The sequence below is a fragment of the Rutilus rutilus genome (assembly GCF_951802725.1).
Source record: "Rutilus rutilus genome assembly, chromosome: 11".
NCBI lineage: Eukaryota > Metazoa > Chordata > Actinopteri > Cypriniformes > Leuciscidae > Rutilus > Rutilus rutilus.
In genome coordinates, this window is record NC_140216.1 from 14,094,634 (window position 1) to 14,121,851 (window position 27,218).

The 27,218-nt window shown below is 40.7% G+C and overlaps 1 protein-coding gene across 8 annotated transcripts in view; it reads left to right on the forward strand.

Annotated features, from left to right (window-relative positions):
* LOC311299296 (uncharacterized protein) overlaps positions 1–13,527 on the forward strand; it is a 31,216-nt gene extending 17,689 nt beyond the window's left edge. The window contains exons 2-16 of one of the 8 annotated variants that reach the window (XM_084422791.1): positions 4,941–5,258; positions 5,347–5,652; positions 5,994–6,092; positions 6,216–6,243; positions 6,358–6,395; positions 6,566–6,606; positions 7,343–7,401; positions 7,502–9,885; positions 10,096–10,231; positions 10,340–10,654; positions 10,743–11,048; positions 11,445–11,537; positions 12,341–12,381; positions 12,630–12,691; positions 13,203–13,527. In XM_084422791.1, coding sequence (XP_084278917.1) covers positions 10,177–10,231; positions 10,340–10,654; positions 10,743–11,048; positions 11,445–11,537; positions 12,341–12,381; positions 12,630–12,689 — 870 coding nt within the window. In that variant the 5' untranslated portion in view covers positions 4,941–5,258; positions 5,347–5,652; positions 5,994–6,092; ... (4 more) ...; positions 7,502–9,885; positions 10,096–10,176 and the 3' untranslated portion in view covers positions 12,690–12,691; positions 13,203–13,527. Of the gene's footprint in view, positions 1–3,058; positions 3,218–3,806; positions 4,799–4,940; positions 5,653–5,993; positions 6,093–6,215; positions 6,244–6,357; positions 7,402–7,501; positions 9,886–10,095; positions 10,232–10,339; positions 10,655–10,742; positions 11,049–11,444; positions 11,538–12,340; positions 12,382–12,629; positions 12,705–13,202 lie in introns of those variants that run through there. The other 7 variants (XM_084422790.1, XM_084422792.1, XM_084422793.1 and 4 more) reach the window with 7 other exon arrangements.
* Positions 13,528–27,218: the final 13,691 nt, after the last annotated feature.

Genomic DNA, 27,218 nt, shown 5'->3' on the forward strand with positions numbered 1-27,218 from the left:
AGCAAAAAAAAAGAATGAAAAAAAAAATGTTAAAACAAGCTGTTAACAATGTTAACACTTATTAATCAAAAGATATCTGAGATTTTATATTTGAGATTTTGTGAATATGTATGCTATACTTTTGTGAAGGGTTGAAAAACCACTCTGCATCCCAACAAGACAATGCGTGGGCCTTCTGCCTTTCTGCTGTCATCTGAACATGTGTGGTTAGACCAAAGTAAAGAGGTGCTATACACAGCAGGATGTTACACGAGGGTCTCATGAAACAGACTAAACTGAACCTGCTTACTTTCACATACAGCTGTCCATTCACAATGACCCAATGGCATTACAACAACACTGATATAAAACATTTTCCTGAAACAAAATATTTACCCAAATAAAATGGAGCAAACATAATCACTTTAATACATGTACTCTTATCCCTATAAATTCTAAATAAGTAAATTGCTGGTGGTATGATATGAACATGCATTTTTGACCATAGACACAGCATTAATACATGCTGTGATATATGGATCCATTTTTTATTTGTATATTTACTTATTTATAGACTTAAATTACTTAACAAGCTGGTTTGTAAAAATCCATATATTTTGGTGATTCGCTTATTGTTGATAAATTCCGGAAACTTTTAAAAGAAAGTTTCTCCCTTTTTTTTTCATATCACAAAACTCTTAATACTCAGGACACAGGCATAATAAAAATATTTGTTTTAGTATAATTTAATGATTTTTTTTTTTCTATGTAAAGAAATATATTTGATATTTATAGAATGGAATTTTAACATGACGTTGCACATACAGTATGACATAGGTATTTGAAGTGCAGCGTGGGGAAATGTTTTAGACTCAGTTTGCGAGCGAAGGCGTGGGCGTTCAGCATTGGTCGTTGTTCTCTCACCATACTGCTCTTTTCATCTCAAACCCGTGAGGTTAGATCAAAACAAGTAACAGCATCCAGAAAAACAGCAGACTGGCAGACACAGTAGAGTCAACCGACAAAAAGAACACCTGCTCATTCTGTTGACCTTTCAGGATAAAAATCTGTAGATTTGAGCAATACAGACTAAGCCACACCAATATGCAATAGTTGCAAGAAATCCAACCTGAGCTCTTGCCTATGTTAGCAATACCACATCAGCACAACTTCCTTTTTGGCCTCATGTATTGGCATCTAAACATCAGGAACAAATAGTGGCAGGCCTCTGTGGACTGACACATTGACTAAGTTTATTTCCAAGTTAGTAACCGAGAACTGCATTAAGCAATCAGGACAGTGATTCTCAAACCTGTCCTGAGGACCCCCCACCACTACACATTTTGTATGTCTATCTCATCTAACACACCTGATTCAACTCATCAGCTTTACTGTAAAATCTAATTAGTTGGACTTACTTAAAAAAAGCATGCAAACCGATTGCCTTAAAAAAAACAAGTAAAGTGAAATAGGAATAGTATGTGGTATACTGACAAATGCTTAGTTAGTATAGTTCACTTACACAAGAGTTCTAGTACCTAAAAAAGAACTGTAGAGAGCAGGGCCGGCCCGCGGCATAGGCGGTATAGGCAAATGCTAAGGGCGCCACTCATCCATAGGGGCGCCAGAATGAGTGAACGAGTGAATTTTTTTTTTTTTTTTTTTTTTTTTTTACATATTTTTTTTTATAATAGGCTACTATTTTAAAACCATTAATTCGAAATACTACCAAATAAAGCAAAAAAAGAAAAGAAAAAGAAAAAGTCCGGCTCTTCAATCTTCCCCCGCCCATCGAGTGCTTGAAGTGCGTCAGAAACAGAGCGCGCGCGCGATCAGTTGTTGGTAATTTGTTGTGTAGCGTGCCCGACGCCGCATCCAATGTAGACAGCACTGCTTTTGTAAACACACAGCTCGTAGAAACGGGCCTGGCAGCTCGCGCCAGTTCTAGACACGGTGAAAGTTTCCTGATTGTGACGGAAGGCCGAATTTACATGACACATTATAAATGAGCATAGTCTGCGATAGATACAGTGCCAAAAAGAAGAGAAGAGGATAAAGACAGAGGTAAAGTGATGTAGTGAATGAACAATTTATTGCATAGGAGTAAGATACTATAATTTCATGGCAGTTATTTTTACCTTAAACTTAATGTTAGCAGTTGTTCTGAGTTCTGAGTCCCCAGACTGTGATTTTGTAACAATCATGTCAGTTTTAAGACGCATTTTTTATTATCACTTTTTTATTAATGTTTTACTCTACAGTTGTGCAGTTTTGGGGGGATACAGTACAGGTCAAAAGTTTGGAAACATTACTATTTTTAATGTTTTTGAAAGAAGTTTCTTCTGCTCATCAAGCCTGCATTTATTTGATCAAAAATACAGAAAAAAATGTAATATTGTGATATATTATTACAATTTAAAATAATTTGTTTTCAATTTATTGCACTTTAAATTATCATTTATTTCTGTGATGCAAAGCTGAATTTTCAGCATCATTACTCCATTCTTCAGTGTCACATGTGACATCCGGTCTATCACATGATCCTTTAGAAATCCTTCTAATATGATGATTTATTATGAGTGTTGGAAACAGTTCTGCTGTAATGTGTGTGTGTGTGTGTGTGTGTGTGTATATATATATATATATATATATATATATATATATATGCTAAATCATGAACACAATGACAGGGTGAAATGGGCTGTGATGCATGGGGCGCCAGGTAAAATCTTGCCTAGGGCAGCAAATTGGTCAGGGCCGGCCCTGGTAGAGAGTACTTGATAATTTACTTTAAATAAAATATAATTGTTACCATTGTTGTGTTTTGCATGCTGAATGTTGAAGTCTGTGTGACTCAAGTATGATCAATTGCAAGATTGTCACAAATATAGAGGGATTATACAGACCCAATTAAAAGTTTCACAAGGTGTTTAGGACATAAGTGTTAGCAACAAAATTATAAAAGATCATTAATTGATATGAAATATAGTTATATTATACATCATTCATTCATACATATATATATATATAGATACATATACATATACATATACATATACATATACATACGTCCTTAGCGCGCAATGCGAGGGTAGCGGAAGCTACATATCCTGCCTGAAGACGAAGGCAGGGGCGCAGCCGACCCCCCGGAGGTAAAGGAAGGGACCATCTTGGTGGTGGTTGGGGAGGATGGAGGTACTGTAATTGGCAGCGTCAGCATCTGCGAACTCAGAAAAATGTAAGTACCAATCTTTACAATACTGCTAGTGTTAGCACATGATTGGTTAGAAGTGAGGTAATACATGACACACTGATTGAGTCTTCCTGGCAGAACTTACGCTAAAGCTTTCATTTTCAAGTGCCCAACCAAAGGGATCACTAATCGCCATAATGGTGACTAAAAACATTTTAGGAAAATCAACATCAATTTATGAAGTCAACTTATGTGATGTTCTCTCAGATTTTTCAGTTGTATTAAAATTTCAACATTTAAGATGACTTTGGGAAATGAGTGAATGCAAACAGAGAAAAATAACTGCAGAAGTGGAGGAAATGAGTAAAAAGTCCATTAAGATTTTCCCCGCCTCAAAAACCACACTCAAACCAATTAATTAATCTTAAAGGAGAACTTGGTAACTTTTTTAACGTAATAAAACTGTCTAGAAATCATTTGGATGGTTAAACAACCTGTTCTGGTGATATTGGTGACTTTCCCCGCAATCCCCCCCCCCCCCCCCCCCCCCGCTCCCCCCAGCATTCCCAGGCGGAAAACCTACCTTGCAACTTGGGGACTACCGTCCCGGCAAGATAGAAATTGGAAGTCTCGTGAGAAGCGAGACCGAGAATGAGAACGAGCGCGAAACACAAATTGCTTTACGGCAATTCGACATAAACAAACACGCATGTATGATGTATTACCAGATTACCCACCTCAGTAGACATAGCTCCACACGATACAGTTGGCTTGCTCCGATCAAAACAAACGCACATGAGCAGCGGTAGAGAGGGGGAGGAGGCCGCCGCAAGTGAGTTTTTTACGACCGTGTTGTGAAATATACACCCTCCCACAGCTGTAGGGGGAGCTCGTGGGGAAAACATGCGACAACAAAAGGGAAAATCAGCGAAGAAGTGACTAGAGTTCGCTAGAGTTACCGAGTTCTCCTTTAACTTGGGGTTTCTTAGTAAACAAAGCATAGTATTTCAATAGTGCAGATTACTAGATTTTTACAATTAAGTTAAGACATTAAGTAAAGTTAACTAAATAGTGTTAGTTAGAATCACTGTTGGATTTTACAGTGTTTACTTGGGTGTCTGATAAGGGAGACTTCCAAAATGTGCAATGGTGGTCCCAACAGGTTTGAGAAGCTCTGTTCTAGGAGGCCTAAGAAAAGTGATATGGTCCCATGGCCCTATTTCCTGAAACACCAAAGTAAATGCAAAAAGTAAAATGCTATTTTATCTTGGCAACATGTTTTCTAACTAGTTGACTGATTACTTAGCACCTTTGAGGGCTGCAGACCACTGGGAAAACTGTAATGCAAACATGTCTTTCCATCTACAGTCTTGGTGTATCTTTTGCACAAGTGTATAGGCTAGGCAATAAAGTTCCACCCACTGAGGACTTCTTTCTTTCTTCTTTTGTTTCTCCTTGCAGGCCATTTTCCGTCAAACTGGGTGGCGTTTGATTGTAAGATTGCCGTATTTAGGCTAGTTAAAAGTGGTATACATCTAACATTCTTTCAGATCTTTGGAACTGCAGACATGAGCACCTCGACGCATTGTTGGATACTGTCATGTTTCTGCATGTTTGCTTCACACAGTAAGTTATTTGACATTTTTGCCTGAAATTTCAGTTGAGAACGTTCTGTTTTAAGTATCTCACCTCATTAATTTTAAAGAGTAAATTTAATTTGATATTCTAGTCATAATAATTAAGAATTTTTGTATTCTCTCGTTTTCAGCTACTTACTCATTCCTCCTGGCTCAGTCACCGGACCTCACACGCGTCTCAGTTGGTGACACTGTACAATTAAGATGTACATTTGAGCATAGTGTTTCTTACTGCTATACTGCTGCAACATGGCAAAAGCTGAACCTAAGGACTGGTAAACTCACACCGGCGAGGTCTGGCTCTCAGTATGATTTTCTTCAACAAGATGATAAAACTTGCGTTGTTACTTTAAAAGATGTAACAGAGAATGATTCAGGTTTGTACTACTGCATTGGCCAGTATAACTCAATAGCTATTTTCGGCAGTGGAAGCAGGGTGATCGTAACAGGTAAATCTGGGGTTAAATCTCATCAACTTTTCTATGGGTCACGGTCACTATAACAGATAACATTCTGACTTGATGATATGTGTTGTAGATCATTCTGTTGTGGAACCAGAACTATCCATCTTATACTCACCACCAGAAACTGGCTCATCATCGGTACCGCTGCAGTGTCTGGTGCCTGGAGTTGTCCCGTCTCAAGTGCAGGTGTTCTGGAGGATTGGAGAGAAAGCGCATGTTGGATGGACCGAATCCGCCTGGACAGACTCCATTGATTCAGCCACAGAATTCACGCGTGCTCATCTCTCTATTTCTGCAGATGAGTGGACAGAAACCGATGAAATCCAGTGCATTGCTGAATATAATGGCAAGAACACGTCCAAAACTCTGAAGAGATATGGTGCGTATAGCCCAAATGATAAAAGTCTCAGAGAAACATATCAGGAAAAATAACAGGTCTATACCTATTATTGTCCAGCCATTTTTTTTTTTAAGTTTAAAAATGTCAACTGACTAAATTGATTTTATTCAAGTTGATTTTTAAAATGTAATTACTAGAGGAAAGTTGCATTGCAACTCTGAAAACTCGAGAAATCGAGTAAAAGTGAAAACCAATGTAAACAAATGATGATACCCGTTTAGATACAGAACACTGCCCACTGCATTTTGCTTCTAGTTATTAATTAAGCTATAGGCATATCTATATCTAGTTTAATTACTCTGCTTATTGCTATATTTCAGGAACCCAACCAATCTACTCGTGGCTTCTGTACACCGGCTGCATGGCAGCGCTCCTTACCATACTTCTAACAGTCATTATGTCTGTAGGATTGTACCGAGGTGAGAATTTGGTGCTTCTGATTTAGAGGATGTTTAAATATATATCCTAAATAGTTCGATATATGAGACATTGTGGCATACTTTTTATAACATATTCCAATTTTTTTTCCATTAAATTCTCAGATATGTCGGCAAACAAAAAAAACAGAGGGTCAGTATTTCAACTTCTAGGCTACCCTATAAACTTCAAAAAGTATATGTTATTAATGTAATTGAAGCAACTAAACCAAACGTTTTTTTATCTTTATTTTTTTTATTATTTTAGGCTCACAAGAAAAGATGCCCACCGCAAAATTTCATATGGTAATGTTTCCTTTCCAACCTACAACTATAACGTGGTATGCTGTATTCTAATATATAGGCTAATATATGCAATAATAGCTGTAAAGTAATAAGAGTCAAGACAAAAAACCCTGCAAACACAAAATGTTTTATTTTTGTTTATCACAAAAAAATTATTTACCCTTTAACAGGCAAACAGAACACACTGAGAGAAGAGAGTTAATCTGTTATGGTAAGAGACACAGAAAATTGTGAAGACTGAACTAAACTTTTTACTGCATGTGTGTCTTCTGAAAATGACTGTTTTTGCTGTTTAAAAATAACTATTTAATGTGTGCTATTTAGAACATGAGAACAGGTTCATGTTGCATAAATGCACTTTTTAAAAAGATCAACAGACAATTCTATATGTATTCTACAATTTGAACAAGGCTTGTGATAATATTAAATGAAAAAAAAAATATATATAAGTGGTTTTTGAAATTTGATCAAAATAGTTTTTGCCTGTAACTCCTTTGACATTATGTGTGTGCGCTTATTTGTTACATTGGTAAAAGTTTTATTGGAGCTTGGCAGATGTGGTCACTATGAATGTCGTGGAATGGAAAATAGCTGTGTGCAGATTCTTTAAAAATGTTTTTTTTAATTTTTTTTTTAAAATGTATTACATGATTCGACTGATCAATTGTGGCATTGAGCAGTTAAAAATTTATGTTTAATGACCAAACTTTAATCAATAAGAAAGAAAGGTTGTGATGGGACTTTATGAAGTCTTTTTAGTGTCTTCACTATAGTTTCTACTCCATTTTGTACGTAGGATTTATGTTGTGTTTTTTGACCAGTAAACCACGTAACCTTGAACAGCAAAATATTTTAATTACAAAACTATGCTTTTGCAAACTTTTTACCAAACAAAATTTGTTATAACTTTAAAAAACGATATTTTATGATCTTAACATTTTGTCCAGTGTTTCTCTGGGGATCTCATCAGTCACGGACAGGACACGAGTCCATCAAAAGAATAAAGGTAAAGCAAATTTTATATGAATTATGTGCAACAGCAAATAGTAACATTCTCACGTGGCCTTGAGACTTTATTTTTTTCTTTTTTTTTTCTTTTTTTTTAGGGTGCTATAGTGGAGAAGGACATGTTGGAGTATGTTAAAAATGACTGAAATAAAAGGTAGAAAATTAAACATATTGTCTTAATACAATAAGATGACCTGGTCTTGTTTTATAATCATGAATATTTATTAGTTAGGAAATGTAGGTTTTCCTGTATGTATTTCTGTTATTTTAAGTTAGTTTTTTTTTTTAACTTTTTTTCCCTAATAAAAATCTGTCCTCTTGAAATTGGGTTAAATCATGCCTATTTGTAGACCATCACACTTTCTAGACCATTTTCCATAGTAGTTCATATGATGTAAAATATTATGAAAGTTATATTTGTCCTAAAGGAAAATAGGCTGATTCAAAATACAACCTTAATGGCATCCTGGGATTAAAAATAAGGACATGAAAATTAGGAGAGTGGCACCAATTCTATAGTCTTTTGTAATTCTATAGCTTTTTTGTAAAGTAAAACATGAGCCCGTGAGATTGTGTTCATAATGTATGCATATTTTCCTGTGATGGGTTGAAAAACCACAGTGCATCTAAAAAGACAATGTACGGCCTCTTGTTGTAGCCTTCATACTCTCAGTAAAGTGCTTGTGGTTAGACGTAAGCTGCATAACAGGATGTTAGATGAGATGAACTGCACACCTGCTTTTACTGTCCATTTTTGCAGCAACTCCACTGACATAACTTAAGCCTTGATTTGAAACTGTTTATGTTGGACCTTGCACCTTTGTACTGATACATAATGTTCTCTACATTACCTAAATTACCATATTAACTTGTTCTGAGGATAAATAAAATTAGACTGCAAATCTGTATTAAATCACTGTGAATATATTTTGGAATATAATAAAAAATATATATACTTAATGATAACAGATTAGAGAGCAAAGTTTGTTTTCCTCTTTTGCATTATGCAGATTTACAGATTGTATAATGCAAACTCTGAATTAAGAAATTGCATAACATTTTTGTATTTCTGATTTCACACTATTAAGGGAGTATACTTTTATTTTGTCCATTTTACTTGGTAAAATATCAAGCTTATGGGATAGAGCACCCTTACAAAAAATAGGTATACTTCAAGTTCAAGTTCATAAAATATATTTGAAATTTAATTGAGCATACTTCATGTAATATGTACTAGTGGTATACTTGTAAGTGTACTATTTTAATACTACTTGGAACTAAATTGGCCCACTTTTTAGTGTATAAAAGTATACTTTAAGTGTAACAGTAAGCTTTGAGTACTAGTTTACAAATAGTTTTTCGTTTGGACTGCAACTATACTACAAGTGAACTTATAGGTATAACTTAACATCATACTTAAAGTGCAAAAATAATACAGTTAACTATAAGTATACTACTGTTCTTATTTAGGTATTAATTTTTACACTTGAAATGTACCTTCAACTGTATTTTTAACTTTTTCCCCACCAGCATTTTTTTTTTTTTTTGCTATCCAGCGCCAGTTTTTTTGATAATTTTCAGGATATTTTGTTGTATGAATATAATGTACATGCAGATTGAGTTGAGTTCAAGAATAGGTCTAATAGCACACCTGAATAAACTTTTTTGTAAGGGCACCCAAACATCGTTTACTCTTTCTCTCATGCCATTCCGAATGACTGACTTTCTGCTGTGCAACACGAAAGAAGATATTTCGAATATTTCAACTGTTTTATCCATATGAGGTCAATAACAGCATTGCATTAGTCAAAAACATTCCACTGAAGAAAGAAAGTCATGCAAGATTGGAGTATTTTTAATTTTCATATTTGTGTTAACTATTTTTTTTTTTTACTATTGTTGTAAAAAACTTCATATATCTTAATCATTTGTTAACAACATGTATTCTTTACTTCAATAAGCAATTTTTTTCTGCCTTAATTTTAATATTGTTTAACATTGTTAGCTAACTGTGTGATACATAACTTGGATACAGTCATCTCATAACAAATCACTCTAAATTGTAATATAGACAAGCATTTTCTGTAAAGCTGCTTTGAAACGATATGTATTGTGAAAAGCGCTATACAAATAAATGTGAATTGAATATTTTAACATGACGTTACATAATTCATTCGGTATATTTTCTAGCGTGACATTCCACATATGTATAGCTATCTGAAGAGCAGTGTGGAGAAACAGTATTGTCAGTTTGTGAGCGAAGGTGTGGGCGTTCTTACACCTACTGCTCTTTACATCTCACACCATGTAGTTAGATAAAAACAATTGACAGCAGACTGTCAAAAAGAGTTGTTAACAGACAAGAACAAATTCTCAGCTTGCATTGATTGCTACACAGAGAAACAAATACTAACTAATCCTGATAAAACTAATGCAATAATTGTAGATGATACATTGAAATAGACTGCTTGTTTTTCATTAGGTACACACAGACACAGTATAAGTGCTACTTTGCAACTTATTTGATTAAAGCATTATTACCTGTATAATAAGTTAGCCTACCTTATACGTTATAAGAGTGTAATTTGCAACATAAAGAGATCTAGTATATCAGTGTATGCTTTGCAACTGCTTTTCTAAATGCTAGGAAGGTCCACCCACTGGTGAGTTTTTTTTTTTAACCTTTTTGCAGGTAAATTGAACTAGTGTACTGGCATCTTTTGGCATTAAGATTGTGACCGTTAAAAGGTGCATCAGAGCCTTAACCGTTAACATGAGTACCTGGATGTGCTGTTGGATTTTATGTTTTTGCATTTCAGCTTTACAAAGTAAGTCTTTTATGCAAGTTAAGAATGTCATCACATTTATCTCAGCTCATTAATATTTCATCATGTTGAATATTTGTTATAAACTTGCTTTTATTCTCTCGTTTTCAGCTACTTACTCATTCCTCCTGCAGTCACCGGACCTCACACACGTCTCAGTTGGTGACACTGTACAATTAAGATGTACATTTGAGCATAGAGTTTCTTACTGCTATACTGCTGCAACATGGCAAAAGCTGAACCTACGGACTGGTAAACTCACACCGGCGAGGTCTGGCTCTCAGTCCGATTTACCTCAACATGATGATAAAACTTGCGTTGTTACTTTAACAGATGTAACAGAGAATGATTCAGGTTTGTACTACTGCATTGGCCAGCGTAACTCAATGGCTGTTATCGGCAGTGGAAGCAGAGTGATCGTAACAGGTAAATCTGGGGTTAAATCTCATCAACTTTTCTATGGGTCACGGTCACTATAACAGATAACATTCTGACTTGATGATATGTGTTGTAGATCATTCTGTTGTGGAACCAGAACTATCCATCTTATACTCACCACCAGAAACTGGCTCATCATCGGTACCGCTGCAGTGTCTGGTGCCCGGAGTTGTCCCGTCTCAAGTGCAGGTGTTCTGGAGGATTGGAGAGAAAGCACATGTTGGATGGACCGAATCCGCCTGGACAAACTCCATTGATTCAGCCACAGAATTCACGCGTGCTCATCTCTCTATTTCTGCAGATGAGTTGACAGAAACCGATGAAATCCAGTGCATTGCTGAATATAATGGCAAGAACATGTCCAAAACTCTGAAGCGATGCGGTGCGTATAAATGCTAAAAGTCTCAGAGAAACATCAGGACAAACATTACGTGATATTTCCCCATTTTATTCTCTGTTTTTTAATAAATCGAAAACTATATTTTAGTCGCACTAAAAGGTTGGGTAACACTTTATTTACAGTGTCCCTGTAATACATTTAACATGTACAGTAGATACTACAGCAATAATAGTCAATTATGCATAGTTACATGCAACTAACCCCAAACCAAACCTTAACCCTAACCCTAATTATATAGTTAATAACTATAACTTGAATAATTGTATAATTGCACTGTAACAAGGACACCTTAAAAATAAAGTGTGACCAAAGGTTGTCTAGATTCAAGAGGTCATTTACACAAATGTTTTTTTTTTCTCTCTCTCTTTTCTTTGGCAGTGGTTTTGTGTGTGCAATCCTTCTGGCCTCTGTACTGCTTTGGGGCAGCATTCCTGGCTATGGCTGTGATATTCTCTATTTGTTTATGCCAAGGTAAAGATTTAAATCAATCTGGATACCCATTTCATTTTTTTTTTACAAATTAATAATTTACAAATATTATAACTAACATACTTAAATCAGCACATCTGAGGAAATTATTACCAATAGTCATATGTTTTTATCTAGTCTGTATGTAATCTGTGGTAAAAGTACATAATTTTACAATAAAAAACAGTTTACAATAGGTTAGTTCATGAATTAACTAACATGAACTAAAAATGAGCAGCACAGTATTTATTAGTCTTTGTTAATGTTAAAATACAGTTGTTCATTGTTTGGTCATGTTAGTTCAATGTTGAAATTCACATTAACTAAGATTAATAAATGCTGTAAAAGTATTGTTCATTCTTAGATCATGTTAACTAAAGGTTCAGTCCGTGTCGAATCAACCAAATTTCGGAAACTTCCCCGGCTCAAAATGTTTATTTTGTTAATATTTTTTCTAAAGACAAACATAAACAGTGATGAAAGCCAAAATATTAAATGTCATGGATGTATATTTACTGAGTAATCCACTATTTTGTAGAGGGGGGTTAAAATGACAATTTTCACCTGAGATTTGGAGCCAAGTTACAGGCTGGTATAAAATTACTTTAGAAAGATGGCAGTATAATTATTTTATTTTTAAACAGAGATTGGTAGGTCTATAAGTTGACTTTAGCAATCTTTAGCAAACATATGTTATAAACATGTAGTTATCTTCTAGTGCATTAAATCTGCCAGTGGCTTCATCATAACACACAATTGCATTGAATGTATCTTTTTATTAAATATATTGTATTTACCCTTAACAGGTAAACAGAGTGAAGCGACTGCAGACATTTCATCTGTAATGGTAAGCATGGTATAATCTAATAATTATAGACTGATATTTATATATACAGATATTGTTATTGTTTGTTAATTATTCCATTTGAATGGTTGTTGGTGAATTTGTGAAAACGTAACATTTAAAAAAAGAATCTTGACAAAAAATACTTTAAATACTTTAACCTGAAGATTCAAAATGATTTGTCAAATACAGTTAAGAATAGTTTTGGTGTGGATATATTAAACTTTTTTTTTTTTTTTTTTTCTGTCTAGTTTTATCCAGTGGATCCCATGAATTTTGGACAGAATTTAAGTCCAACAAGAAAAAAATAAAGGTAAAAAGAAAATGTATGTATTTTCTATTTGTATGTACTTTTTGACTGTAGACTTGCAGCCTGGTCTCATTGTTAATACGTAGATATTAATACGTAATTTTCAAAAACACAAAACATACTTTTTTGTATGTTTAGATAGATGCTGAAATGTATAATAAGGACGTATCTGCAACATTCATTTTACAGCTACAAAACATTAAATATTTACAAATCTTTAATTTCATAAAGATTTCTGTATAATTCCCCTTGACCCTACTCCCAAACCTAAACATACCCATTTTATACAAAATATAAATAGAATAAAACGTAATGGACAGAGATGTGTAGGGAAATGACAATTTTAGTAACAATATAGCATTAAAAAGATATTTTGAGCCGCTAATCCTACTCCTACCCCTAAACTTACCCATAGCCATTTCTTAAAACTGTAAAGTTATGAAGAAAAACATAACAGGCAGACAAGTGTTATCACAACAATTTATTTATTCAGATAATCTGTTCTTTTTTTCAGGGCATCAATGGAGATCAGTGTTAATGAAAGGAATGCGAAGGAATGTTGGAGTATGCCACACAATCATTGAAATTAAAGTTAATTATATTGAAATTTACATCCTTCTAATGTAGAGTTGTTGTTAAATCAAAATTATAAAAATAATATGTATTATTGTTTGATTATGTCTCCTCTTGGTTCCAAATAAAGATATTTTTACTTTTTAAAAGCTGGAATTACATTTTTATGTATTAGGAACAGAAATTGCCCTCTGCCATTGAATCCTTTGTTAGGAAGCCAACTTTTATTGTTGTGCAAAGATTCTTGAGGAACCTCTTTTGAATATGCATGTGCACAAGTTATATTTGAGAGCTAAAGTTCCCTTTCGTGGTCACTCCGAGTTACGTCGGATGACGACGATTGGGGTTTCGCTTAGAAGCCTATCACCTTCGAGTATATAAAACGAGCCAATGGCAATGAAATGCCATGGGTCTGCGGAATTTGCATAGCGTAACTCCGCCCGCCGCAGGGGGTATATAAGGAAGTACGCTGCACAATGCAGACATGCTTTCGCTTCGGAGCCGAGAACTTCTCCACTCCTGCAAGCCAAAGATTCTGAGTTAGTCTTCTCTTACCTTCGAGACGAGCGAGCTCTCCGGTGTTGGTGTGACGGCGATTTCAGCGAGTGCACACTTCCCTGCTGATCTTGTCAGTGATCTGACAGTTAGTGTGATTTCTCCCTGTTCGCTTCAACATCCGCGGAGTTTTCCTCTCACAAAAAGAGCATTGCATGTGGCACGTCTTTTTAAAGATGTCTCGCCCGTGCACTTCTGGTTGTGGTCGCGATGTATTTTCTCCTGATGGGCACAATCTCTGCTTAGCGTGTTTGGGCGTTGATCACGCTGAAGCAGCGTTTGTGGATGATTCATGTTCTCATTGCGGGAACATGACCATCTCCATGCTGCGGTCGAGACTCAATGAGCTCATCAGAGCGAGAGTCCCCTCATCCACACCCCGATCTACGGTCTCCCCGAGAGGCTGTACTTCGGCTGGTGGCCAGGGTGACCTGAGGGTATCTGTGTGGGACAAACCGCCGATACGTCCACGGTCCACACACCCCTCTTCAGCATTGGTACCCGCGAGCGTGCAAACCGAAACCGCCGGTCCCTCTACGGAGGCCCCGCGCGTTTCGTTTGGCGTTCCACAGGAGGATGCAATGTCGATCACTGCATCACAAGGTGGGCATGAGTCCTCGGGAAGTGAGGATTCGGCTGTGTTGCCGCCCTCGGGCGTGCCAGCATTGCCCGAGTCTGATCCCGAGCTGACTGCCATGCTTTCCCGGGCAGCCGCGGCCATTGGGCTCGAGTGGTCCCCGCCGCCCGATCCGGTGCGCTCGCGGCTGGATGATTGGTTTTTGGGAGCGGCCGCTGACATTCGTCGCCGCCCAACCCCAATACCATTCTTCCCGGAAGTGCATGAGGAAGTCACGCGGTCCTGGAAGGCTCCCATGTCTTCCCGCGATCGTTCGTCGGCTTTCTCCGCCTTTCCTCCCCTCGATAGAGCTGATGCTTGTGGGTACACTGGGATTCCCACGGTTGAACGTTCTGTCGCGATGCAGCTGTGTCCGGCAGGCGCTTCATCACGTGGTGATCCTAAGCACCCGTCCAAAGCCTGTGGATTCTCGTCCACTCTCGTGGCGAAGTCTTACAGTGCGGCGGGACAGGCAGCTGCCTCTTTGCATGCCATGGCCATTCTGCAGGTCTACCAGGCCCAGATGCTTCGTGACATGCACGAGGGCAGGACAGACCCAGGGCTCGTTGATGAGCTGCGCGCCGCCACCGACCTCGCTCTCCGAGCGACGAAGGTGACCGCGCGCTCCCTGGGTTTGGTGATGTCCACAGCTGTGGTCCAGGAGAGACATCTCTGGCTGAACCTGGCTGATATGTGTGAGCCCGAGCGGACTCGTCTGCTTGATGCTCCCATATCCCAGGCCGGCCTTTTCGGCGGTGCGGTCGAGGATTTTGCCCAACAGTTCTCGACCGCCCAGAAGCAGACTGAGGCTATCAAGCACATTCTGCCCCGACGCTCCGCTGCTCAGCCGTCGGCACAGAATCCTCAGCCTGCTCGCCGCCGAGGGCGCCCTCCCGCGGCCGCCCCTCCCGCACGGCCCCAGCAGCAACCTTCACCCGGGCCGCGTTGTGGAGGGAGCCGCAGGCAGGCGCCACAGCCCTCTCCAGCCCCGCCGCCCGCTAAACGCCAGGCCGAGCGGCGCTCCTGAGACGGGCTGCTCAGGGTTGGCTTCAATTCTGTCCCAGGAGCTGGTAGCGGGGCCACTCCTTCCCCCGGTGGAGGGCCGGGGGAGAATCTTTTGTTCTCCACTCCCCGCTGCTCGTCCAACGACGAGCAGTACTCTGATGTGGTTGAAGACAGAATTGAATTCCCCAATCCTGAGCCGACAGAGTCCGAGGGACGCAGTGCGCGCCACCCTCGGGTCCCGCCACTGCCGCCCTCCTCTGTCCCAGAGGGGGATGACAGCACGCGCCGCCCACGGGCCACGCTCCTCTCATCCCCCTCTGTCGCCAGACCCCTGCCAGAGCACGCCCCCGTGGGACGCGCGCCCTCCCCTGGCCTCCTCTGGCAGGACGCGGTTAATGACCGTGCCCCCGCACAGGGCCGCTATGCCACCCTCGCCGGTGCCGGTCATTCCGCCTCGCTGCCCCACCGACGGTACGTCTGTGGTTCGTATGACCCCGCTGGTGCACTTTCTGGAGGCCTGGCTAGAGCTTCCCAGACTGTCCCGCTGGGTCGCGAGAACCATCAGGCTCGGCTACGCGATTCAGTTTGCGAGATCTCCTCCCCGCTTCAGGGGAGTCCGCTTCACTATGATCGGTGGCAATGCCCCTGTCATGAGAGCGGAGGTCGCCACCCTACTGGCGAAGGGTGCGATCGAGATTGTCCCTCCAGCCGAAATGAAGTCCGGCTTCTACAGCCCTTACTTCATTGTACCCAAGAAGTCCGGTGGGTTACGGCCAATCCTCGACCTGCGCGTCTTGAACCGCTCCCTTCACAGGCTGCCGTTCAAGATGCTAACGGCCAAACACATCCTCCAGTGTGTGCGGCCGCAGGATTGGTTTGCAGCGATCGACCTGAAGGACGCCTACTTCCATGTCTCCATTTTACCTCGACACAGACCGTTTCTACGGTTTGCTTTCGAGGGGCAGGCATACCAGTACGCGGTTCTCCCTTTCGGGCTAGCCCTGTCTCCTCGCGTCTTTACGAAGGTCGTCGAGGCAGCCCTTGTTCCCCTCCGGGAACACGGGGTTCGCATCCTGAACTATCTCGACGACTGGCTGATCCTAGCTCACTCTCGAGACCAGGTTTGCGAACACAGGGATCTAGTGCTCCGGCACCTAGCTCGTCTGGGCCTTCGGGTCAACTGGGAGAAGAGCAAACTCTGCCCCGTGCAGAGGATCTCTTTTCTCGGTATGGAGATCGACTCGGTCGCCATGTGCGCGCAGCTTACGAGCGAGCGCGCGCAGTCACTGCTGACTTGTCTTCGTCAGTTCGAGGGCAAGAGTGCGGTTCCACTGAAACTTTTTCAGAGGCTCCTGGGGCATATGGCATCCGCAGCCGCAGTAACGCCGCTGGGATTGCTTCATATGAGACCGCTTCAGCTTTGGCTTCGCGATCGAGTCCCGAGGTCGGCATGGCAACACAGCACGCTCCAAGTCCCAGTGACTCCAGCCTGCCGTCAGACCTTCACCCCGTGGGCGAACCTCAGTTTTCTACGGGCCGGAGTGCCCTTAGAACGAGTTTCCCGGCATGTTGTTGTATCAACAGATGCCTCCAACACGGGCTGGGGCGCCATGTGCAATGGTCATGCTGCCGCGGGCTCCTGGACAGGACCCCAGCGCCTTTGGCATGTCAATTGCCTCGAGTTGCTGGCTGTACGTCTCGCCCTGCACCGCTTCCATGCGCTGCTCAGGGGTCAGCACGTACTAGTCCGATCAGACAATACCGCAACAGTAGCGTACATCAACCATCAAGGTGGTCTACGCTCCCGCCGTATGTCGCAACTCGCTCGCCACCTCCTCATATGGAGTCAGAAGCATCTGAGGTCGCTTCGAGCCATTTATATCCCGGGACACCTGAACCAGGCGGCCGACGAGCTGTCTCGAGTTCGGCCTCTCGCTGGAGAATGGCGACTCCATCCCCGGACGGTTCAGCTGATTTGGGATCAGTTCGGCGACGCACAGGTAGACCTGTTTGCCTCCCACGACTCGTCCCATTGCGACCTGTTTTATTCCCTGACCGAGGGCACGCTCGGCACGGATGCACTGGCGCACAGCTGGCCGCGGGGCCTACGCAAGTATGCGTTTCCCCCAGTGAGCCTTCTTGCGCAGACCTTGCGCAAGATCAGGGAGGACGAGGAGCAGGTCATTTTGGTTGCCCCGTATTGGCCCAACCGGACCTGGTTCTCCGAACTAGTACTCCTCGCGACAGCACCTCCCTGGCCAATTCCTCTGAGGAAGGACCTCCTTTCTCAGGGACGGGGCACCTTATGGCACCCTCGTCCCGATCTTTGGAACCTCCACGTGTGGCTCCTGGATGGGACGAGGCAGGTTTGAGTACCCTACCACCTGCGGTGGTGGCTACCATCACTTCCGCTAGAGCATCGTCCACGAGACATGCCTATGCGTTGAAGTGGAACCTCTTCGTCAACTGGTGTTCTTCTAAACATCAAGAACCCACGAAATGCCCGATCAGTGTCGTGCTTTCCTTCCTGCAAGAAGGGTTGGAGCGAAGGCTGTCTCCCTCCACCCTGAAAGTGTATGTTGCCGCCATTGCCGCACATCACGAAGCAGTTGATGGTAAGTCTCTGGGAAAGCACGACCTGATCGTCAGGTTCCTGAGGGGAGCGAGGAGACTAAATCCTCCTCGTCCTCCCCTCGTTCCCTCTTGGGACCTCTCAGTGGTTCTAACTGCCCTGCAGAGTGCTCCATTTGAGCCTTTGCAATCAGTGGAGCTTAAGTTCCTGTCAATGAAGACAGCGCTCCTGGTTGCATTGGCCTCCATCAAGAGGGTAGGGGACCTGCAGGCATTTTCGGTTGACGAAGCGTGCCTGGAATTCGGGCCGGCTGACTCTCACGTGATCCTGAGACCCCGGCTTGGATATGTGCCCAAGGTTCCTACCACACCCTTTCGAGACCAGGTAGTGAACCTGCAAGCGCTGCCCTTGGAGGAGGCAGACCCAGCCTTGGCACTGCTCTGTCCAGTACGCGCCCTCCGTGCTTACGTAGACAGAACGCGGTGTTTCAGGACCTCAGACCAGCTCTTTGTCTGTCATGGTGGGAAGCTGAAGGGAAAGGCTCTCTCAAAGCAAAGGTTATCTCACTGGATAGTGGATACCATTGCTTTGGCATACCAGCAGCAAGGTCGTCCGTGCCCCCTTGGTGTGAAAGCCCACTCCACACGTAGTGTGGCTTCCTCTTGGGCTCTAGCGCATGGCGCCTCGCTAACAGACATTTGTAGAGCTGCAGGCTGGGCGACACCCAACACATTCGCGAGATTCTATAATCTCCGCGTAGAGCCAGTTTCTTCTCATGTACTCGCTTCAACCAGCCGGTGCTAGATTCTGCTCAGGTGTCTTCGCTTGCTCGCCATTCCTCTCCACGGACGGGATACGTGCGATATTCTCTCAGGTGAGTCTGATAAGCTCTGAGTTCCTCCAGCACTGGTGACGTCAACGCCTGAGTTATGCCAATCTGCCATAACGCAGCTTTTGCGCTTGACTAGGTGCCTCCATGTGCATGGTTCCCCCTCTGGGCGACCCCCACATGTGTATTCCACTGTAAGTCTCCTTGTGAGCGTGTGTCTTTCCCTTGGCAAGCCACCTTGCCACCCCTGGGGTTTAAAATTCCACCTGCGGCTGGACACCCCAGTGATTCTCCATATGCATCCCTCTGGGTCATATGTGTATTCTAAGTCCCCCCCATCAATGGCTGGGCATGATTGCATATTTCTCTCTGGAGATATGCTTCCCAGTGTACCTTGGTATCCCTGTGTTAAGTAGGACTCCTTCGTTCGTGCTAGTCTCACAACAGGGAGCTCTGACTTACGCAGGGCACTGGAAGACAGCCGAGGTGGCGTGATTAGACTGGAACCCCAATCGTCGTCATCCGACGTAACTCGGAGTGACCACGAAAGGGAACGTCTCGGTTACGGATGTAACCCTCGTTCCCTGAGTGGGAACGGAGACGTTACGTCTTCCTGCCACTTCCGCTGTACCGCTGAAAAACGCCTGGGGCCAGTCTCGGCTCCTCAGCGAAGGCATGTCTGCATTGTGCAGCGTACTTCCTTATATACCCCCTGCGGCGGGCGGAGTTACGCTATGCAAATTCCGCAGACCCATGGCATTTCATTGCCATTGGCTCGTTTTATATACTCGAAGGTGATAGGCTTCTAAGCGAAACCCCAATCGTCGTCATCCGACGTAACGTCTCCGTTCCCACTCAGGGAACGAGGGTTTCATCCGTAACCGAGACGATTTTCAGTGAATAACGACTCATATTTCACTCTGTTCAAAGCTTTTATACGGTTTCGGAAAACTTGAAATATAGAGACCATGGGGTTTGTTTTGTATTTTGCAGGTAATGTCTGCATCATTCAAACACATGATATATTAGAAGATTGCCAAAGCTTGAAGGAATTACACTTCAATGAACAACATTACTCATAATCTCTAAAAGTAAGATCAACGAATCGGAGACTTTCTGACATTCTCATGACAACTTGCTATTACTCCTCAATCCCAAATTAATTTCCATACCTGTCTGTACTGAATATGACTCTTAGCGAATCGTGACTCTTGAACCTTGGCCTCGGCAGGAAAATCAGCATAGCTTACGGTGTTCTCTTCTAAAGTACTGCAGAAACAGACAAGAAATGCAACAAGCAAACAGCACAGTGAGAGTTATCACCAAAATAAAACAAAATGTAATAACATGCAAATCCTCATACAAATTATTGCATCACACAATCGGTGTGCACTTAGAGGAGTCCTATTATGCGTTTTCACTTTTTCATCTTTAGTTAGTAGTGTGTAATGTCCCTGTTTGAGCATAACAAAGATCTGCAAGGTTGCAAAGCTCAAAGACCACTCCAAAGGGAGATATTTCACAGAATTCACTTTCCAAGAAATAAAGCTTTAGCATAAGTTCTGCCAGGAAGACTCAATTACTACGTCACTTATTACCTTCACATCTATCCAATCATGTCCTAATACCTGCTGTATAAAAGATCGGTACTTACACATGTTTGAGTTCGCAGACGCTGACGCAAACAATTACCTCCATCCTCCCCACCACCACCAGGATGGTCCTGTCCTTACCTCCCAGGGGGTCGGCTGCGCCCCTGTCTTCGTCTTCAGGCAGGAAATGCAGATCGCTACCCTCGGATTATCACTATATGGACGGGGCCTACGCCAAAGAACTTTATAAATAATTGCTGGGCTGTCAATAAATTAATGCTTTGTTTACATCGTTCTATCTCCCGAGTCTTTCTGGTAGAACTACAACGAACGACTCTTTAGGACTAGGCCTATGTATTTTTCTCCAGGATTTATGTTACTCATTCAAATAATCCCCGCCCACGGAATAAGCAACAAAAAAAAAAAAAAAGAAGAAAAAAAAAGAAAAGTGCTGGTTGAGCTGCTGCTATGTGAGACACTGTTTTTTCAACCCCTTTTCCAAAACTCATTTGTTTGACCTTCCTAAGGCTGACGAACTTAGAGTGGTTAAAATTTATTATAAACTCTGTTCCTGAACATTGCAACCCCAACCAGTGGCGGATACAGAACGTCATTAATAGGTGGGCCGGGTGAATATACGGAGGGGCCTCGGTTTTTTAAGATTATATACACGCCCAGTGGCGTAACTTTGCTAAATCAGATATATGTACAATAACATTACGATATCCAGCAATCGATTTAAATAGTAGGCTACATGGGGTTTAATGAGATGTAACCTAATATATGTTGTCAGTGCCGAGAATTTTCGTGTGAATAAATACATAGATCCGCATATATGAATAACGTATACCTTAATGGTCCAGTGGTCGAACTTTCGCCAACCGTGTTAGAGGTTCTGGGTTCTAATCCGCACTCATATAGTTTTTTTTTACTCGTATAGTTTTTTTTCCTCATCAAAACCGATTATGTTCATCAGTGGTTTGTGGTTGTATGTCAATACATTATGTTTTGTGATTTCACCAGAACGAATAGAGTATCCGCAACGGATTGAAGCGCGCATCCGAGTGAAAATAGTGCGGCGTGTGCGAGCCACACAAGAAAACACTGTATCCGCGTCACTGATCGCAGCGGCAACGAGCACTTTGATCACTTGATTTAAAAAACACATTTCAGCGCTAGATCGTCTCTTATTTAAAAAACGAACGAAATGAATGCTCTGCTAGTTAACTGGAGATGTTTTATTTATTTGTAGAATTGGTACATTCATGCCGCAAGATGTTTTAAAAAGTGGTGGGGACAATATCGACCCTGGCAAATTACGCCTATGTACACGCCTGATAAATATGTCAACTATAGAAGCAGATCGGTGCTTCGGTAGTGAATTTAAATAGGCCTATGCCTTGTACTCATGTCAGTCAGCCCCCGGCTGCTTTAAACCTCATCTGTCTGTTACGCGACTCGCATGTAGACTATCACAACGTTAAGTCAGTGTGCGCACGGAGAGCGGTGTTGCGTGATAGCATCACTGGACTGACAGGTGATATGCCGACATAATATTTTTCTTTTGTAGCTATTTTTCGTAGCTACTGTACATAAATGTCCTCAGGAAACTATTGAAATGAAATTATTAATTAATTAATTATTATTATTAAAAGAATTGTTTTTAATTGTTTTTATTAATCTGATTGGGTGGGCCACCGGTCAATCTGGGTGGGCACGAGAGCACTCAGGCCCACCCATAAATCCACCCCTGACCCCAACGTTTATCTGTGTGCTGCACATTTTACGGAGGACAGCTTCCAGAACCTAAGAGAGTACATTGCAGGCTATGCACAAAAGCTTCAACTGAAATGGAGCAGTTCCTACTTTGTTGGGACAACCTGTTGTTTGTGGATCACAACTTGTAAGTATGTCTTATTATTGGTTGTTGCATTCTCTATTAACAGTTCCAATTATAAGTGTTATGTTGTTGCTATAATGTAAACAAAGGGCAAAGTTGTTTGGCTCCGCTCGCCTGCTAGCCAACATTAGTGTTGATTTAGTGTTTACTGTAGCTTTTGTAAGCGCTCGCTTTTGTAAGGCTGTTTGCCATCCTTAATATTTACACCAGAGCAGAACTTGATGTTATGAAGGGGCGTGACATTTCCCGAAGACACGCTAAGCGGTGCCAATCACAGCACACTGGGGCAGCTAACCAATCACAGCACATTTTGTATTTCGGGAGGAAGAGCTTCATCGAAACAGGAACTGTACGGCACGTTCGAGGCAGACTGGTGAGAGAGATGCTGTAATAATGTAAAATACGTGAAAAATAAAGTGTTTTTTGAACAATCAAGCATGAAAGCCTAATCTATTACACCTCAAAAACAAAATCCAGACTTTGTAAAAGGGCATTATAGGACCCCTTTAAGCAGAATATGGTGACAAGTGGCCAGGTTGCAAAACGTATGACTAACACCACACAAAACCAAATATATACTGTTGGTACAAATATATACTGTTGATAGGTATATTGTCAGAATAGTTGTACTTTAGCTAGTCAAATCTTATGATAAGCATAGCATGTTGGCATCCTTGTACTCCCAAACTTGGTATATATCTGTATATAAATATTATGTAGAGACACATTTAACATAATATAGCCTAATAAACCCACCTGTGTGGAGGCATAAGGCGGTCCAAAGTTGCATTCAAATTCCTTCCCTCCTCCATGTACACTGGGAAAGAACTGTGATCTAAATAGAATTCTGAGGCTTCCGAGCAGCCTCGTAAAGTGAGTGAGAGAGCAGCAACATATGATTTGTGCGCTATTTTTAAGAGTTCCGAAGCCGTCCTGTAGCCTAGCGTTCAAAACTCACTCATTCAAAGATCCCAATCCCATCGACCATGCGCCTGACGTAGCCATTAGCCAATCAAATCTTGTGCAAAGAAAGTTTGTCTAAAATATTTCATTAATAATAATAATAGTAATAATAATAATGACATTGATGATGACGATGATGATAACAATAATAAATTCATGAGAAATATACAATTCTAACAAAATCCCAAAGAATGTATTAATTTAGTTTTTATTGGATTCCTGTTATTGAAATCATAATGTCTTGGCTGTTTCACGTGTTGTTAAATGCATGGGTTTCTGATGCATGGAATACTTTTTTCTTAAATTCAGCGTATGTCACTATTGTAGGCCTACTTGTCACAGTGTCTGGGTGATGTTCCCTGGGTAGCCACTAGAGGTCCTCTTCCCCCACGGTGTCATTCACTCATGAACTACAATCCCCATCACCTTGTCGGACTCATCTTTGATTATTGCACTCAGCTGTTCCCACTCACCTTGTTAAGTGTCTGTCTATTTATACCCTGTCTGTTTTAGTCACTGGTATTCAGTCCTTGTATTGTGTCACCCGCATCTCAGAGTCTGTTTTGGTTTGTTTGTTTGTTTGTTTGTTTGTTTGTTTGTTTGTTTGTTTCTTATTTTGGACTGATTTACATGGATTATGACCTTTTACCTGTTTGTGGATATGATTAAGAATTACCCAAAATAAAGCTGCACTTGGAATCCACCCTTTCGTGTGCGCGCCGTGACACTACTAGCCGACATGAGCCAATATTATCCGTCTGCAGTCCCGGAGGCCGCATTTTCAGGACCCCAGTTCTAGGACCGCATTTCTAGGACCCTAGTTTTTTGTGACAGCGCCACCTACCGAGTCGGAGAACCGCAGTCCCAGGAACGCATTTCCAGGACCCTAGTTTTGGAGGACCGAAAAAAGTGCCACCAAGGCAGTATTTCCACCCAGTTTTAACTACATTAGAGTTTTACAGTTTTATTAAAAGTTTTATTACACCCAAATACTACTTTCTTTATTGCAATTAAACCTGGTTCCTAGGAATGTTGAGAAATTATTGGGTCTTAAGTAGCATAATAACTCAAGTAAAATAAACAAGGAATCATGTTATAGTCTTTTCAGTCACTTGATCGACCACATTTTCAAGTACAGAGGGAAGACAAGGATGACTCTGGGGGTAGATTTAAGATTGTGTATATTTTACAAAATAATATATAACAACTGAACTTGAACACACAAAAACAAATTTGTTCATGACGTGAACCACATAGACAGACCTTCATGGACAACATCATCACTAACTCCTAAGAGAGAGAAAGAGAAGTGAATTAAATAAGGAACATTTAGCTGAACATGTTCTTCTCTCTAATTTTAAATTTCATATTTAAAAGATCTTAATTACCACAGAGTGCACACACATATATGATACAAAAATAATGATATCAATCAAATGTTGTTTTTTTTCACTGTAAAATTTCAGTATTCGGTACCAATACCAGTGAAAATCCACGGTTCTCGGTATCAATTTCGCAGTTCGTACCGCTTTCTCCTTTCCACAAACGCTTGCTCTCTCGTGGAGTCTGTCGTTGCTATGCAACCATGAACAGAGGCGCGCCTGGAAAAATGAGCGCGCCGCGTCGCTTCTATATTGTGCTAACAATTCATTTTACAGCATTAGAGGCTAATATATGATGGCTATGCATTCAAGACTATTTAGCAAATCACCATCACGTTGGCAATGTTAACTTTCCAATGAAATGCATCACAATTGTTTTTAAAGTTAAACAAATAAAATTTGATTCGCATTTGATACTCACACTCTGATTGTCATCCATCTTTGCTGGTCCTCTAATTCGGTAGGTGGCGTTGTCACTAAAAACCTAGGGTCCTAGAAATGCGGTCCTAGAACTGGAGTCCTGAAAATGCAGCCTCTGGTTTTGCAGGCAGATGTTACTCAACATCATGCTCGACATGAGGGAGCGCCCAAAGTTAAAAACATCCGTGTTGGTCAATTCCTTGTGTTCACCACACGAGGGCCCTTCACGAGTTCTAAGCGCTGGTGACTGAGAACCATGTTGTTTCAGCTGCCACAGCCCAGTTCTACTGCAGCTACAATAGCAGTAATCCTGCTAGATTTTCCGGTGTTCTTCTTTTAGAATATAGGATAATAAAACATATAGGATATATGATATAAAGGATAATTAAACATAAAACATATTGGGTATAAAGAAGGATAATGAAACATTTGTGTATTTCTAATCAGTAGCACCACTCTGGTCAAAATATCATTGGTGAATTTGCTACAATAAAATCCGTATTTTTAGATTTAATTTTAATAAACAGATCATTGATAAATGATTTGTATAGCTTTTGGACATGCATGGACAGTATACAGGGAGACATTCGTATCAATTATTATTCTTACCAAATGTGATGTATCTGAACACATTTGTATTTGTCATTTCTTTACTTTCTGCCTTATTGCATTTTCTTGGACAAACAAGTAGCCTACATCACTATTCATAACCCTTACGAAAAAGAAGTATACTTCAAGTTAATTTTATGAAGTATACTTGAGTAATGTTCAAGTATATTTTTAAGTATACTTTAAGTAGTAAGTATACTAATATCAATGTGTACTTGTAGTAAACTTGTAAGTGTACTATTTCAATACTGCTTGGGACTAAATTGGCCCACTTTTAGTATATAAAGGTATACATTTAAAGTGTAGGCTACTATAAGTGTGTAACAGTAGTAAACTTTAAGTACACAACTAGGTTTCTCATTTGTAATGCATCTGAACTACAAGTGAACTTATGAGTATACTAGTAGTTTACTATTTTAATACAAGAAGTAATCTTTTTAGTTTATGAAAGTACACACTGAAGTGTACTCTCCGTAAACTACTAGTTTAGTTTAAGTTTTAGTTTAGTTTTCTTTAAGTGAACATAACATTATACTTATAGTTCACTATTTATATAATTTTTTTTGCACTTGCAGTAGGCTATACTATGTTCAAATGTAGACATTATTTTTATACTTGAAGAATACCTTTAACTTTTTAGCTTCATGCATCCTTTTTATCAACACTTGAATGTCGGTAAGTTTGATAAAGAAAGGCAACATTTTAAACAAAAAAAGTTAAGAAAATCACATTTTTGTCAAAGATTACACGCCTTGATCTGATTCAGAACAACGATCAAAACGCAGATGGAGTAGATCCCTGAGTAGATCGAGTCCAACACCCCCAAAGCTTCACAGTCATTTTTTCTTCATGGATTACGCCTCATTTCATTTGGTAATATTAAGCAGTTTTGATTTACACGCTTTTTAATGCTTGATTATCACGTTATTTTACATTTGAGTGAGCAATCTTCTATCACTTGTTTCAGCTTCTTCTTCTCCTGTGTTTTGATCCGGAGATTCTGTACTAGAAGATGTGTCGCCCCCTACCGTATAACAGTGAAAACATGGATAGCTGGAAAAAGTAGAATTAGAGTAAATTCCTATACACTATCAGTGGACTAGCCTACACAAAAATTCAAATGCGCAGAATTAGAAACATATCTGTTTTATATCAATACTCTAATCAATATTTTCAAACAATGTAAGTTTCGTAAGACTGTATATGAAAAACTATGTAAAAAAAAAAGTATAATTAATAGGCTACTCAATCAAAAGAGTTAACACAACTACAAGCCAAGTATACTTTGAATACCTAATTATACTTTTATATCTCGATCAAAAGATTGAGTACAAGTACAAGCCAAATATACTTGGACTTTTCTCTCAGTATAAGTCAAGTACACTTAAGTGTAATTTTAAGTATATTTCTGAGAAGGACATAAAGTAGCTATATTTTTGAGAAGTATACAAAATGTAGACTGAAAGTATACTTTCTTATTTTTAGTTTAAAAGAAGTATACTAATAGAACACTT